Source organism: Pantherophis guttatus, chromosome 1 (genome assembly GCF_059756535.1).
Source record: "Pantherophis guttatus breed Tessera chromosome 1, ASM5975653v1, whole genome shotgun sequence".
NCBI lineage: Eukaryota > Metazoa > Chordata > Lepidosauria > Squamata > Colubridae > Pantherophis > Pantherophis guttatus.
This window is the reverse complement of record NC_142063.1, coordinates 288123861-288138610: the sequence shown is the minus strand read 5'-3', so window position 1 is coordinate 288138610 and position 14750 is coordinate 288123861. Positions and strand designations below refer to the sequence as shown.

Here is a 14750-nt window from a genome sequence, read left to right as displayed (position 1 = left end):
TGGAAAGTTAGAAGGACATGCAACAATTATCCTAATAAATAGTGCAATTGTTTTTAAATTCTTTCCATTATTTCGGTAGTTCATTACCAGTAGGAGATATAATACCTTTTTAAATTCATCCTCTTTTTCACTGTCCTCAGCTTCTTCACTACTAATCATAATTGAAGACCCTGAAGATAGTCTCTCTTCTTCTCCACCTCCAAATGCTACATGTTTTCCTTCTATTGCAAATAAAAGAGAAGTGAATTCATTCAATCAACCGCCGTGTGCATAAGTTCATATAGTAAATATTGTGGGAGATTTTGCCTCCATTTACACATTCAATCTAAGGTTTCCACAGAATCCTAAATAGGTAGAGCTCAATACATATTGCTCCTATTGGTAGTCAGTTAAGTGACAATTCAGATTTATTGGTCATCTTTGACATGAGCATTGATGTAAATGTTAAGAGAAACATAAAACTGGGGCAGCAACATCAGAGGAACAATTGATTCTACACCTAAGAAAGGAAAACCCAAATGATTCTACTTCTGCACTTGATGACTTAGGCACAGAGCTTATAAATATAATAACTAGTATTATATTGTTAATTTTTTTTTAAAAAAAGGTGAATTTTTTTATACAAACTTTGTATCCAATAATATGACATAAAACCCTGCATTTGGAAGATAGCCTGTTCCTCTTAATTGGGACCAGCACAGCCTGTAGACACTAAAACTTGACAATTCACCTTGTCAGACTGGGGTTAAGATGTATACCTAGATGTCTTTGATATATTGATGATAACCCGACTCAAAATTATTGAATGTCCTCACCTATCAACCTCAGGCAAATATTAAACAAGAGCATTGGCCCTGATCCACCCTGAATTTCAGAGTTTTCTAGCTCAGTTTCTCCCATCCACTGCCTGCCAACACTAGTCAGAGAGCACCAGAATATTATTCATCCCATCTTAATTGCCATAAGTAGTCCAGAAAGATATCATGATTTTCCATAACTATGTGCCAGTTGTGCTCTTTCTACTTGAGCTGTATTTTCAGACTTGCAAGATTGATGTCAGCCTTGCAAGGTAGTCCAGATAAGAAACTTAACCAGAAGTACTAGCTCTACTTTATTATAAGGTTACATTAACAGAATCTTATAGATTCTGAAAGTACATCTTTCCCTCCTTTGAGACATATGATCAATCTTTGAGGTTCTGGCCATCACTGCATACTGAATGTCCAATTCACATTTACAACATTGCAGGAAGCTGAGATCACATGATTGCCATTTGTGACCTTCTCTGCAAGCTCCCCACAAGAAAAATCAATGGGGAAGCCAGCCAGAAAAGTTGCAAGTCATTCTGATAAATCTCCCAGGCTTACCCGTGCTTGCACCTCACACTGCACTCTCTATTTCCTGGCTTTCCTGTGCTTATGCAGTGCTGCGCCCTCCATTCCGTGCACTTTCTGCACTCACACAGCACCACACCCTCCCACCCCATGGCCTTCCTGTGCTCACACAGTGCTGCAGCAGTCACCTCCCAAAGCCTCCCTCCCAAATTCCTACAGCATCCCAGGATTTCTTACCTGAGTATACTGCCAGATAAACAATTAAGCTTCTATTAAATACAAGCCAGAATTAATATATTTCCAGGCAGCAAAACCTCTTGTTTTAATGACTTATAATAAAGAGTGTATTCCTTGTTATGCTTCCAAAATTAGAATTACAAAGAAATACTATCAATTATTAAAATCACTATAAATAAATAGAAAAAGTCTTGATGATGATAGTTAAATTCTTAAAGATGAAGGGAACCATAAATAAATAAATACCTGGTGATTGAAATTTTTTGGGTGCTGGCTTTTTAACATGTTTAACTTCATAAATGTGCTCAAATATTGATATGAGTTCTTGTACAGCATCTTCTATATGTCTACTTTTATTGTTTAATATTTCAGCCCATTCCTTTGTGTGTACCTGTTTAAATACAATCACAGCATTTTATTTATTTCATTAGACTTTTATGTAGTTTTAATCATTGACTGGACAACTTAAAGACTTTATGCACATAAACAAGATTAAAACAACCAAGCTCCAAGTTGTCCTTCTCAGCAACATTAACACAGATAACCTATGCTGGGGAAGAAAAACAACTGATTTAATCAATATTCATATGCAGGAAAAAATCTCCCTCAAAGCCAGACATGATTGAATTCCAAGTGTGATAAGGCAAATTAAGCATTCAGTGAGATGCTATTCTAGAATAAATGCCATGGTCATTCATAGCCCTAGAGGGAAGCCACTCTTCCTTGTCTAACTGGGCAGGTAGAAACTATTGGGATAAATCAGTTTGTGAGATATCTTCACCCTGTTCTCTGAAGGGCACTATAGGTGACATTCAGTGAACATGGAAGCCAAGTGCAGCTCTTGAAATAGATAAGCTACATGAGCAAACAAAGGAAAGCCCGTAATTATTTGAGCTGCTCTATTCAGAACCAGCTACAGTTTCTAGTGGCTTTCAAGAGCAGCTCAATGTACAGTACATATCTTAGTTACATCCAATCCCAAATTGGAGGTAACTAAGGCACAAGCTGTTTACATGTACCTATACTATGTCATGTATTACTTCTACAGATATAGCCTGATACTGAAGCTCTTCAATTTACCTAGATCACTTTAGTGGATGAAGCATCAATGATTTCATATTTACTAGTACAATTATTTTCTGCTATTTGGAATATAAGGTTTTCAAAACATGAATAGCAGTTATGTACTTGAAATAAATAATAATTAGAACTGTGTGGTAAATTCAGAGGAACTGCTATTAACAAGCTGAAGCAGGTTCTTTAAGACTGAATGTATAATCACAGAAAGTGAATTGAATATCCTACAAGGTAAATTTCTGCAGTTATTCAGCACTTTAAAGCACTGGTCTTTCATCAACAGAGATGACTGAAGTTTACATACAACTAGAAAATATAAATTTCAAGCAAATCAATAAACCTAAAAGAGAAACATGCTGGTATATAATCTGCTTGCCATCTTGTGAAGTATGAAAAATATAATTCTTTAGAATTCTAAAGAAATATTTAAAAATTCTCATAGTTAAATATCTAAAATTTGATTATATGCACATATGCTCACCAACAGAAGAGAGGCTAAAAACCTTGGTTACCTCATTGCGTGCCAGTAAGTCCTCCACTTTTGTTGCACTTTCTGGTAGTATCAGCAGCAGAGTATTTGATATGTCCTTCAGTGTTAAATCAATCTGCATTTCACACAAATCATTAATCTGTATTAAAGAAAAGATTGTTAATCAACTCCTTGTTAGGATTACACAAACATTTTGCTTGAAATTTTTTTAAAAAAACATAAACTTGGGGGTGATAAGAAGCCCCACTAGAAAAACATATAGCATGATTAATCAATTAGATTAAGTTAAAATAAGGTTAAAATTAAAAAGCTGTGATTCAAATCCATACAACATAAAAGATTCGTCTATGCTCCAATCCTTCAATAAGACTGTAACTTAATTATATTAAATAACAATACAGTAAATTAACTGTACTGTTCTTTCAGTCTTATGAAACTTTGCAAATCTGAATTTGAATTAAGCTGTAGAGCCAAAATTCAGCAACAGAATGCATACTTTGCATTCTTGGGGCCCAATTTCAATCCTTGATACCACTAAATATACCTTTTTCAAAAGCTGATTAAACATTTTCATAACTTCATCAACGTCCTGAAAGAAGCTATTTAATGTCAGAGAAGACCAAGTTAAAACAGTAAGCCCTTGCCTCAGTACAGATTCCACCTAGTAAAAGGAGAAGGGGAAAAAGAATTATTAGGACTATAGTAAATTTTTAGCATCTCATAGATTATACTGCACTAAACACCCTCACTGATAGATCCAGATGAGTTTCAGAGGGAGCTGGTGGTATGCCTGTCAGTTTGCCACAGTCCAACTGAGGCCTTGGATACCATCTAGAACAGGAGAACTACTAAGGCCTTCAACCAAATTGAACCTATGCAACCTCTCCCTTCTCATGTATCCAATCATTCACCATGGAGGAAGGAACTGAGGGAGATGAAATGAAACAAAAAACCTCTAGAGCATTGCTTATGCACAACAAGGGATAAACTTAACATACACAGGTTAGAACTGCTATGAAGGCCTACTTTGTGGTAGTAAAGGTGGCAAAGTGACAATAGTTCTTCACCCTTATTGTGTCTACAGACAGCCATCCCGTGGTCCATGCTCAAAAATATAATTTTGGGTAGAGGGGATATTGAGAGCCCCTTATAGGGCTATGTGGAATACAGTGCTCAACTCCTGTTAGATACATCACTCAAATTCATTCTCAGTTGGATGTTGGCCTTGTTGTAAGTCCCATGGAAGTCTTACCCTATTTTCTGGAAACAGTTTGAACAAGTTGCACCTGAGAAAGTGGACAGGAACCTTGGGACTCTAAGATCAGCCACCTACTCTTTATATCCATGGCCCTTCTGCCTAATTAAAGTTTCTGGGAAGGGGATGTCATCTGGGTGGGTTCTGATAGTGGTGAATTCCTCCTTGGATGAGGAATTCATTCCTCTGCCTCTTAAGGAGTTGCTACTACATCCCTCTTCAAGAAACCATTGCTGGACCCCAATATAATGAACAATTTTATCCAATATCTTTTGGGGTAGGGAGATAATAGAGAAGGTGGTTGTGTACAGCTTTAGAGGACCCTAGATGAAGCAAATTATCTAGATTCCTTTCAATTAGTAGTGAGGCCTGAATATGGGATAGTAACAACATTGGTCATGCTTTCAGATGATCTCTCGGATAAGGGTTGTGCATCCATTCTTGCTTTCCTTGACCTTTCAGTGGCTTTAGATACCATTGATCATGGTTTCTGCTCTGTTTTAAACTTCAAACACATACAAACACTCACACATACTAAAAGTAAAACCATAGGTGCTTGTAAATAGAGAGTATCTTCTAAGGTATCTCGAATGTTGACATTTCAACTGTACAGAATTTCAATACACTCCTTTCACCTTTTTTATTTTTTTTTCTAATCAGCACTACTTGTCTATTGAAATACTTGAGTATAAAATTTGATGTTGGAATCTCCTTTGGAGCTCAGTGATCTTTTGGAAGATTTTCCGTGTTTTTCCATTTCTCTTCAATGGCTTTACAGATGTTATTATAATATTTCTTCTGCCACTTCTTACAACTCTCTGAAATCTTTTGTCAAGTTGCTTCCTGACACTTCTATTTACATAGTTTATATAGCAAAAGGTATTTATTTCTGGTTTTCATAAATACATTTTGTCCGAAATGAACATTGTAAAATTTAAAACAATTTTCACACAAATATAAAGTACAAAGATAAAGCAATCTATTGAAACTTTAACTTTAACTTTAACTTTTTTACCAGTAATGGCATAGTAAAAGAGATAGGGCAGCATCCTAGAAAATACACTGCAACTCTCAAGACATAATGTAATCAAGAGATGAATATCTGCATATATAGTAGGCAATTTGTTACCCATTGGGTCATCATTTCAGAGATATTTCCTTATGTAAACAGAGAAATGGAATGATTATGGATGGGTAAAAAAGCAGCAGGAATGGGGCAACTTCCAATTTAGTGCAGCTTCCCCATTTAGTTTCCTTGTGGGAAGCTGCCTGGGAGCATCAGAAATCTCCCTCCCTCCCTTCTCTGCTTTCTTCCCTTTTTCCCTCTCTTCCTCCCTTCCCCTTGTTTCCTTCCCTTTCTTCCAGTCAGACTGTCATTATCCTCCTTCCTCCCTTTTCCTTCTTCTCTTCTTTTGCCTTCCATATCCTTTCGAGAAGGAAAGTGAGTGGCTGCTGCTGGGTTGGGGAAGGAGAGAGGGATTGTGAGACTGACTGGGAAATTGTCACAGAACGTTGAAAATGAAGATCACATGATTACAGCAGCAGCAGTGCACCAGTATACCAGTAACCAGTAGCACTGAAGTAGCCCCAATTTTCCCAAATTTTATTTCCTTGAGAGTCAAGGATGCTGGATTTTGGACATATTCTGTAAGTTAGGCTATTTGAGGTATCTTAGTTCAAAAATTGCACCACTTCTCACAGTTAACAATCATAACAACGAGAGTTTTAGTAGTATATAGATAGATATCCTAATATACCTTCTTCATTTTAGGTCCCATCAAGTTGACAAACACTGTTGGAACTTCTTGGCACAAATTTTCATAGCAGTGTAGAATGTTCTGTGAATTAAAATAAATGTTCAGGATTTAACTTAATATGAATAGAAATTAAAATATATAATGAATTTCCTAAAGCCTTCAGCCTAGGCAGATTTCTGTGTAAAAACATACATTTTTTTAAAAAAAATAAAATCTATAATCTTCTGGAGCAAGCTTCAGCTATATATAGTCAATTCATGAACAGCTAGTCAAGATATTTATTTATTTTAAATTTATATACTGTCCTTCTCCCTGAGGACTCAGGGCGGTGTACAGCCAGAATTAAAAAACATAAAATACAAATATTAAAAAACAATTAAAATATATATAAATTTGGCCCAAAATTAAAAATACAAACCAATTAAAACATTTAAAATTTCTTCTTAAGCCAGCCCGGCTTGCTGGACAAAGTGGGTTTTAAGGGCACGGCATAAGGCACTAAGGTCTTGGATTCTCCTTATCTCTGGGGGCAACTGATTCCATAGGGTAGGTGCCCCCACAGAGAAGGCCCTCCCCCTGGGGGTCACCAGCCTACATTGATTGGCTGATGGCACCCTGAGGAGGCCCTCTCTGTGGGAGCGCACGGGACGATGGGAGGTCGTCGGTAGCAGCAGGCGGTCTCGAAGATAGCTAGGCCCGATGCCATGGAGCACTTTAAAGGTGATAACCAGCACCTTGAAGCGCACCCGGAAGACCACTGGGAGCCAGTGCAGCTCGCGCAGGAGCGGTGTTACATGGGAGCGCCATGCTGCTCCCGTCACTACCCGCGCTGCTGCATTCTGGACCAGTTGGAGCCTCCGGGTGCTCTTCAAGGGGAGCCCCATGTAGAGAGTGTTGCAGTAGTCAAGGCGAGAGTTGACGAGGGCATGAGTGACTGTGCACAGGGAATCCCGATCAAGAAAGGGACGCAACTGGTGAATCAGGAGAACCTGACAAAAGGTCCCCCTGGTTACAGCTGTCAGATGTCCTCCAAGGACAGCTGCATATCCAGGAGGACTCCCAGATTGCGAGCCCTTTCTATGGGGGCCAAAGACTCGCCCCCAATGGTCAGTGATGGAGTCAACTGACTATATCGGGATGCCGGGAGCCACAGCCACTCAGTCTTGGAAGGGTTGAGCTTGAGCCTGTTCCTCCCCATCCAGAGCCGCACAGCCTCCAGGCACTGGGACATCACTTCAAGGGCATCATTGGGGTGGCCTGGGGTGGAGATGTACAGCTGGGTGTCATCAGCGTACTGGTGGTATCTCACCCCGAAGCCACAGATGATCTCGCCCAGCGGCTTTACATAAATGTTGAACAGAAGGGGCGAGAGGACCGATCCCTGCGGCACTCCACAGATGAGAGGCCTTGAGGTCGACCTCTGCCCCCCTGCCAACCCAAACTGCGACCGGTCGGAAAGAAAGGAGGAGAACCACCGCAACACGGTGCCTCCCACCCCCAACTCTTCCAGCCGGTGCAGCATGATACCATGGTCGATGGTATCAAAAGCCGCTGAGAGATCTAACAGGACCAGAACAGAGGAACAACCCCTGTCCCGAGCCCTCCAGAGATCATCATATAATGCATATAATTTTCAACATTATATTGCACTGCTCTGAATAGCATTAAAGGTATTCGTGAACATATCCAATGATGAGAAATTCCTTACAGCATCAAAGCAACAAATATTGAAAAGCTGAAAAACCACTCTCTCTACTAGTTTAATGACCTCTTCCCCAGGAGCAATCCTGACATATCTGCCTCTTTTTACTGTATTTTAAAAAAGCTTCAAGCTTTCTAACTGTCATGCTTTGAACTCTGTATTCATGTATGAATTTTATTACTGAACTATTCTGACATTTTTTTTACAGATACACATTTCTCAATTAAATGTCAGTTGAATAAGATTGCTCCTCCTTCCTGCCTACCCCAGCAAAATGTAATTTGCAATTAAAGTATTACCTTGGCCCCTTTTTGAGTTTTCTCTTTATTTTCCTCTCTTGCTCATATGCTCAACATATATCATAAAGTCTCCTTAATGTATATTTTACATCAAGATAAATATTTGTTTGAAAAATCAACATACTTCTTCTTTACCTACCTCCAAGCATAATTTGTTTCCTTTTACTTCTCCTTCAATTTTGACTATCCTCTTTGCCTGCTCTGGTACCTCTAGGCCCATCTTTATCATACATTTTGTTTCTCGAACAATCTCTAAAATCTTGGGATCAAAATTTACCAGTAGCTTTCCAGTTTCAGGGTGACGTACCAATAGTGTAACCTGCATTGCTAAAGTCAAATATTGTAATTAGAGATATTTCCCCAAACTAATGAGACAGCATAATGGTATTATTCAATAGAGTTTGCAACAGATTAAATGGCTTACCATACTCTAACTGTGAAATCTCTTTCATCCATGCTGTGTGATAAAGTACTTCAAACTCCACCAATACATAGGAAATTTTATTATATAATCGAACAACTGCTTTTCCTTCCACACTTGCCAAGATGTCTGAGTTTTTCTGTTAAAATAATAACAAAAGAGCTACATATTTAAAATGTAGGTGAATAAAATACTTCTGCTTTTACTAAAGAGTACATTCAGAATTCCTATCTCTCAAATTTACCTGTAATCTTGCAATGTTTGCATTTGAAAAACCCTTTCAATATTTTATATATGCCAGAAGTTCACACCATTTCTTCTACAAATAGCATCACAAATTAAATTCAAATAAATACCTAACAGTGGGAAACATAAGCATTTTTCATGGGTAAAAGTGCTTCCTGGAGGAATATTTAAGGAAATCCAATGAAATTTAAGTTGCGTGGGTGTGTTCCAATTTGCACTAAAACAAAATAAAAATTATACTTGTCCCAGGTCTTTTGAGACCTAAGAACCAATACAAATATTAAGCTGGTTAATAAGAGACAAATCAAGAGCCTGGATTGCTTTTATCAGTTTAACGAGAGCATGTGGTCTCCAGAATGAGTATGGCACACATTAATTTATCTAGGAAAAAGAGGTTGCACTTCCCATTGTGGGATATGCAAAGCAGGAATAGAATAACCATCTGTTGGAGTGGCTTTAATTTGGATTCATTTATTGCCTTGCAGGTTGGGACTCAGTGGTCTATGAGGCACCTTTGAAATGTGTAATTCCATGTGGAATCTATAATATATAATAGAAAGCATGGGCAAAGGATCATCTTCAGCATGATCATAGAATAAGGAGGGAAAGTTTAAGCCTTTTCTTCTTAGCCAGAATCACAATGAAGTAAAATTCATTCCAAACTAATATTAAGAGGAAAAAACAATTCCATGGGTGTCACTCAGAGCCAATTTTGTAAGACTAATAACTGCATTGAGTGATGGCAGCTTTTCAGCACAATTAAAGATAACAAGAGGTGGACACTGCAGGGTCATTCAAAATTGTTCCTCTCTCCCTTGCTTTGAAACATGTTTTCACAAAACTGTAGAAAATAGGGAGCTTGTTGGATTAGGGAAGTAAAACTTTAGAACAAGATGGCTTACTGGAGCTTCTTTATTGCATCTGCCAAAGAAGACTATCTAGCAAGCTGGAAGTCTGAAAAGAAGTCCGTATTAAGGGGTGATGATATTCTGCAATATTCTGTTGCATAATCAATGCAATTTATTACCCCAGTGTAAGAAGAAAAATCATCCAAATCTATGTGAGAATAGCCGTCCTTCCTATCTGAAATGCTGATTTTCACATGCAATCAATTTTAATGAGAAATAATTTGGACAATAACAACTATCATTATTAATCATACAGCGATTCTAACAGTGTCTAGCACTGTCCTAAACATCAAATCTGCTGGGCTTGGCTTTCTGAAGAGATGCCTGACAAAAGTGAATCTCTGCAGACATAAGGAAAACAAAACCATACGCATAAAACATTTTACTAGCATTTTCTAGCAGCTACAATTTAAACACCATGGTTAATATGGTTCTGTTGAAACTGAGTGGAAACTACCAGTAGATAGCAGGGATATTGCTTTCAAAGCAATTAAACATTGCCCTCTACAGGATATTCTAAAACATTTTACCTACATTCATAGCCAGCAGCACTAATATGGAAAGACTGTGAAGAAGATAGAAGAAACAAGATAATAACAAGCAGTATTCTCACTGGACTATGAAATATATTTTGAAAATCATGTGTCAGCTTTGTCGTTTACCAATAGGTGGGTGATGACAAACTTACATAAAAATAGTTGATTGGCTCACTTATACGTCTGAACAGTTGTCTCACCCACAGTATCTTTCCTGCTACCGGTGGCATGTTTCGAGCCAGGGGAGGATTATCCTTTTGTACCTGATAAAGCTATGATAAAACAAAGTCAAGTGTCAAATGAGAATGCCATTAGTACTTGAGTTACAAGTCACTCCAGAAGCATCTGCATAGGAAGGAATGTAATATATGAGACTAAACCTCTACAGTTTGATGGCCTACAGAAAGAATATTTGCAAGAATATTTGCAAGAATTTCCAACTGCAATGGAGAGCAGCAGGTTGGAAGAGGTTGGATTAGACCATTTTAGCTATTCCAGACTAATCAGGTATAATTTTCAGTAAGGGAATAAAAAGGAGAGGAAGGCAAGCTTGCAAGTGAAACATTATATATTAGAGCTAATTTACTTGCTAATAACTATGAGAATGGAAAGCCACCTCAACTCTCTCTTTCTGCATTATGAATAGTTTTGAAAGTATGTAACATTTGTTCTCCTTTCCAGCTGTTTTTTTTATTAATAATTTTTAATGCTAATCAACCCAGTTGGCATTTCCAAAGTAGGCAATATGAAATTAACATCTATAATATACACAATGAAGTACATTATAGACATTTCAAGCTTCTCTGCTTGTTCTATTGCATTCACAATTTTAGATCTCATTACTAGAAGTGAAGTCTGTGAAAGCAAATTAGATGATTATTATCTTTTTAATTATTTTTGTCTTTGAATAACTGCACAAATAGCTAATGCATCTATAGGCGGTCCTTGTTTAATGTTCAGTGATTGTTCAAACTTACAATGATGCTGAATGAGTGGTAGTTATAGCTGGTCTCCAATTGCTTACAATCAACACATTTCCAAGGTCACATGATTGCCACTTGCATTTTTTTTTGCCAGCTTCTGACAAACAAAGGCAATGGGGAAATCCACAGGTGATCAAAAATGGCAACATGTGACATCCTTGTCACATGGTGATTTACTTAACAATGGCAACTAGAAATGTCAGAATTTTTTTGTTAAGTGATGCAGTCATCTGACGTACTTTATAACTGTTGGTTAGCAACAGAAATGCCAAACTCAATTGCCATTGTTAAGTGAGGACTACTGTATAGTGCCTTTTTAAAAAATATGTGCAATGTAGTTTACAATTTTAAAAGCAAATCTACCATTTGATTATGCAGACTGTTCATATTTAATAAAGCTTTTGTCTTTATTATTTATTTATATTAATATTGAATTACTTCTTCTTTTCCACGAGATGTCCCTTGTAACACTATCAAAGAAAAAAAAAAGATATACAGTATGTATAACAACCCCACATGACTTATTAAAATTTGTCTGAATGGAGTTAAAGTAAGTTCCACAAAATTATCACTTAAAACTGATTCTTCCAACAAGTAAACCTGTTCAAATGAACAGATTCTATTTAATATAAACATACACTAAATACCTTCTTAGTTGATTCAAGTTCGGCAACATAGTGCTGAAGAATACGCCCGATTGTATATGCAATTTCATTCTGAAGACATGGCATGTTCAATTTCTGAAACCTACAGAGTTCATATTCAAATACATAAAGGTATGGAATATGATACTGTTAATATAATCAAACTGAAATAAAGGTTTTTAATTTCAAATGATGTAAAGTAGGCTATAAGACAGTAAACACTATGCTTCCAGAAGATCAACTAAATTAATTTGTTGTAGTAAAATCCACAAAGGTCTTATCACATTATATTGTGATAAGACAATTATTACAGCATCCACTTTTATAATAATTTCATAAGGGGCATTTAATAAAGATTGTTCTTTTCAAAGGAAGCTGTCAGTTTGTTAGCTATGCTAATCATAATTATGGAGGACTATCCAATAGGAACTACAAGCATTGAGATAACCTTGAAAGACAAAGGCTTAGAATTTTGTGTAATTATTTTAATTTTTGCAGCTAATATCTGGTAGTTTTTATTATGTGTTCTTTAGAAAATATATACATAGTAGTTGTGGTGGAAGTTCAACAAGCATCGGAGGTTCAGGAAAACAGAACAAATGAAAGAAAAGAAGCTGAAGAACATTAAAGACCAAAGAATACCTGATCAAAAAACAAACTTAAGTTTTGCTATTGGGTTAGGTTTTTTCTACTACATATAATTTGCTAAATAATTATCTAACTTGCTCTAGCTGAAAGGTTACAGTCTATTGTGCTACCCACCTACCAAAAAAAATGGGAAACAAGATAATGTGGGACTGTCTTTGCTAGATCAACTGTGAAAAGAGAGCACCTGCCTTTAATCTTTCAAATGGACATAAACGTAACTCTTTACCCAAGTGAAATGCTAATTTAAAATATTTGCTGTACCTCTGAAGCAGCTGGAGAGCATGCTGTGAAGATAAGATTTTTACAAAACAAGCACCCATAAATGTCTGTATTTGGACCTACAGAAAACAAAACAAAACTGAATATTAGTAATTCAGAAATCAACATTCCTTCCTAGAGAGTAAGACAGCCACAGAATAAGAATATAATATTTTTCACTTAAAGTCATTGTTTGAAGAAAGAACAACTTGAGGTAAATAGAGGTGGCAAGAATTTCCATTTCTAGGCCATACCATCCCTCCTTAAGAAACCCTCATCAGATCCCACCTGCCTAGAAACTTCTGTCCAGTCATTCACCTTCCTTTTGGGGAAGGTGGTGGAAAAAGTGATTGCTGCAGCTCCAGAGGTTCCTGGATGAAACAGATTATATGGAGCACTTTCAGTCAGGTTTCAGGCCAGTTATGGGATAGAAACAGCATTGGCTGCACCTGTCAATCTCTGTCAAGAGCAGGATGGAGGTATTGCATCCATTCTCGCCCTCCTTGACCTCTCAGTGGCTTTTGATAAGCATCACCCATGGTATCCTTTTGGGTCAACTGGAGGATTTGGACTGGGTTACACAGTCTTACAGTTGTTCGGTTTTTTTCTCCAAGGCCATGTCTCAGTTGGTGTTGATAGACCATGAGAAGTCCAGCCTATAGCTGCTCCTCTATGGGATACTGCAGGACTTTGTACTCTCCTTGTTCATTTTTAACATCTAGGTTGGGTGAAAACATCTGTCACCATGGCCTGAGCTATCATCAATATGCCAATGATACTCAACTCTGTATCTCTATCCTAGATGATCCAAGTGATGGCATGATTGCCCTTTGTGGTTCCTGGAAGCTGTAAGGGTCTGTATGTGGGACAGTTGAACCCTGGCTATGAATGTGTAGTACCTCAGGTTTCAGAGGTTTATTATCTTTAATGGGTGGGGTTGCACTACCTCAGACAAACTGATATGCAACTTGGAGTCTCCTAGACTCACAACTCTTGATCAAAGAGCAGGTGGCATTTGTGACTAGAAGAGCCTTTGTACAATTTCATGCTGTACACCCGTTGCACCATTTTTTGGGTCATAAGGCTCAGTTACTCATGGTCTGGTCATCTCTCATTTGGATTACTACAATGTGCTCTTCATGGGGCTATCCTAGAAAAGTATATGAAAGTTACAATTGGTTCAGAATGCAATGATATGAACAGCTTTGGAGGCACATGTAACATCACTGTTACACAAGCTGCACTGGTTGCTGATTGGCTTCCGTGGCCAGTTTTAATGAATTGCTTATTACTATTAAAGCCATTTATGGCATGGGTCTAAGATATCTGAGTAACCATCTTGCTAATTGTGAGTTGCCCAGTTATGGGTATGAAATGGACAGCCATATACATATATAAAGTAAAATAAAATAACTTTATTCACTTAGCAAAATACTTTAAGCCTTATTGAAAAGCCACATAAACAGCTTGTCAAATCTGGGAGTTTAAGTACAGATCATCATGCTAACCAAGGAAACCACAACTTCACAGCCTGTCCTAATCTGAATTAATAACATTTTTCATATTTGAGTTGAATTGAGATATTTATGTGACCTACCTCTAAATTTTCAATTTTTGTCATGAAATCTGCAAAGTCTACATCGAATTCTGTTTTCCGTGGGTCAAGTATATCATATTTCTTTTTTTGAACACTTTGGTAGATATTTTTGAATTTAATTGCCATAATATCAATTCCTTCAATGGTAGACATATTCAGGGCAGAAAAAGTCTGAACAATCGTTATCATCTCAGTTATCTAAAATCAGAAAAGTTGTTTTTTTCAAGTATTAACTATGGTTTCTTTTAATATTATATTTTTCTTAAATGAAAAGTCTTGCACAAAACCATCAGACATCAGACAAAAAAATGTACCCATTATTATACTGTAAATATTGAACACCTAAGATGACTTTATA

General features: G+C 37.2%; 1 protein-coding gene across 1 annotated transcript in view; it reads right to left on the bottom strand.

Moving 5' to 3' along the window:
- Window positions 1-14750, bottom strand: part of DNAH8 (dynein axonemal heavy chain 8) — a 133090-nt gene that overhangs the window by 99217 nt on the left and 19123 nt on the right. The window contains exons 13-23 of the mRNA XM_034428025.2: window positions 14393-14590; window positions 12799-12875; window positions 11893-11992; window positions 10415-10534; window positions 8576-8711; window positions 8291-8478; window positions 6151-6231; window positions 3683-3799; window positions 3161-3277; window positions 1818-1962; window positions 106-221 (exon numbers count right to left, since the gene is read on the bottom strand). Coding sequence (XP_034283916.2) covers window positions 106-221; window positions 1818-1962; window positions 3161-3277; window positions 3683-3799; window positions 6151-6231; window positions 8291-8478; window positions 8576-8711; window positions 10415-10534; window positions 11893-11992; window positions 12799-12875; window positions 14393-14590 — 1395 coding nt within the window. The remainder of the gene's footprint in view (window positions 1-105; window positions 222-1817; window positions 1963-3160; window positions 3278-3682; window positions 3800-6150; window positions 6232-8290; window positions 8479-8575; window positions 8712-10414; window positions 10535-11892; window positions 11993-12798; window positions 12876-14392; window positions 14591-14750) is intronic.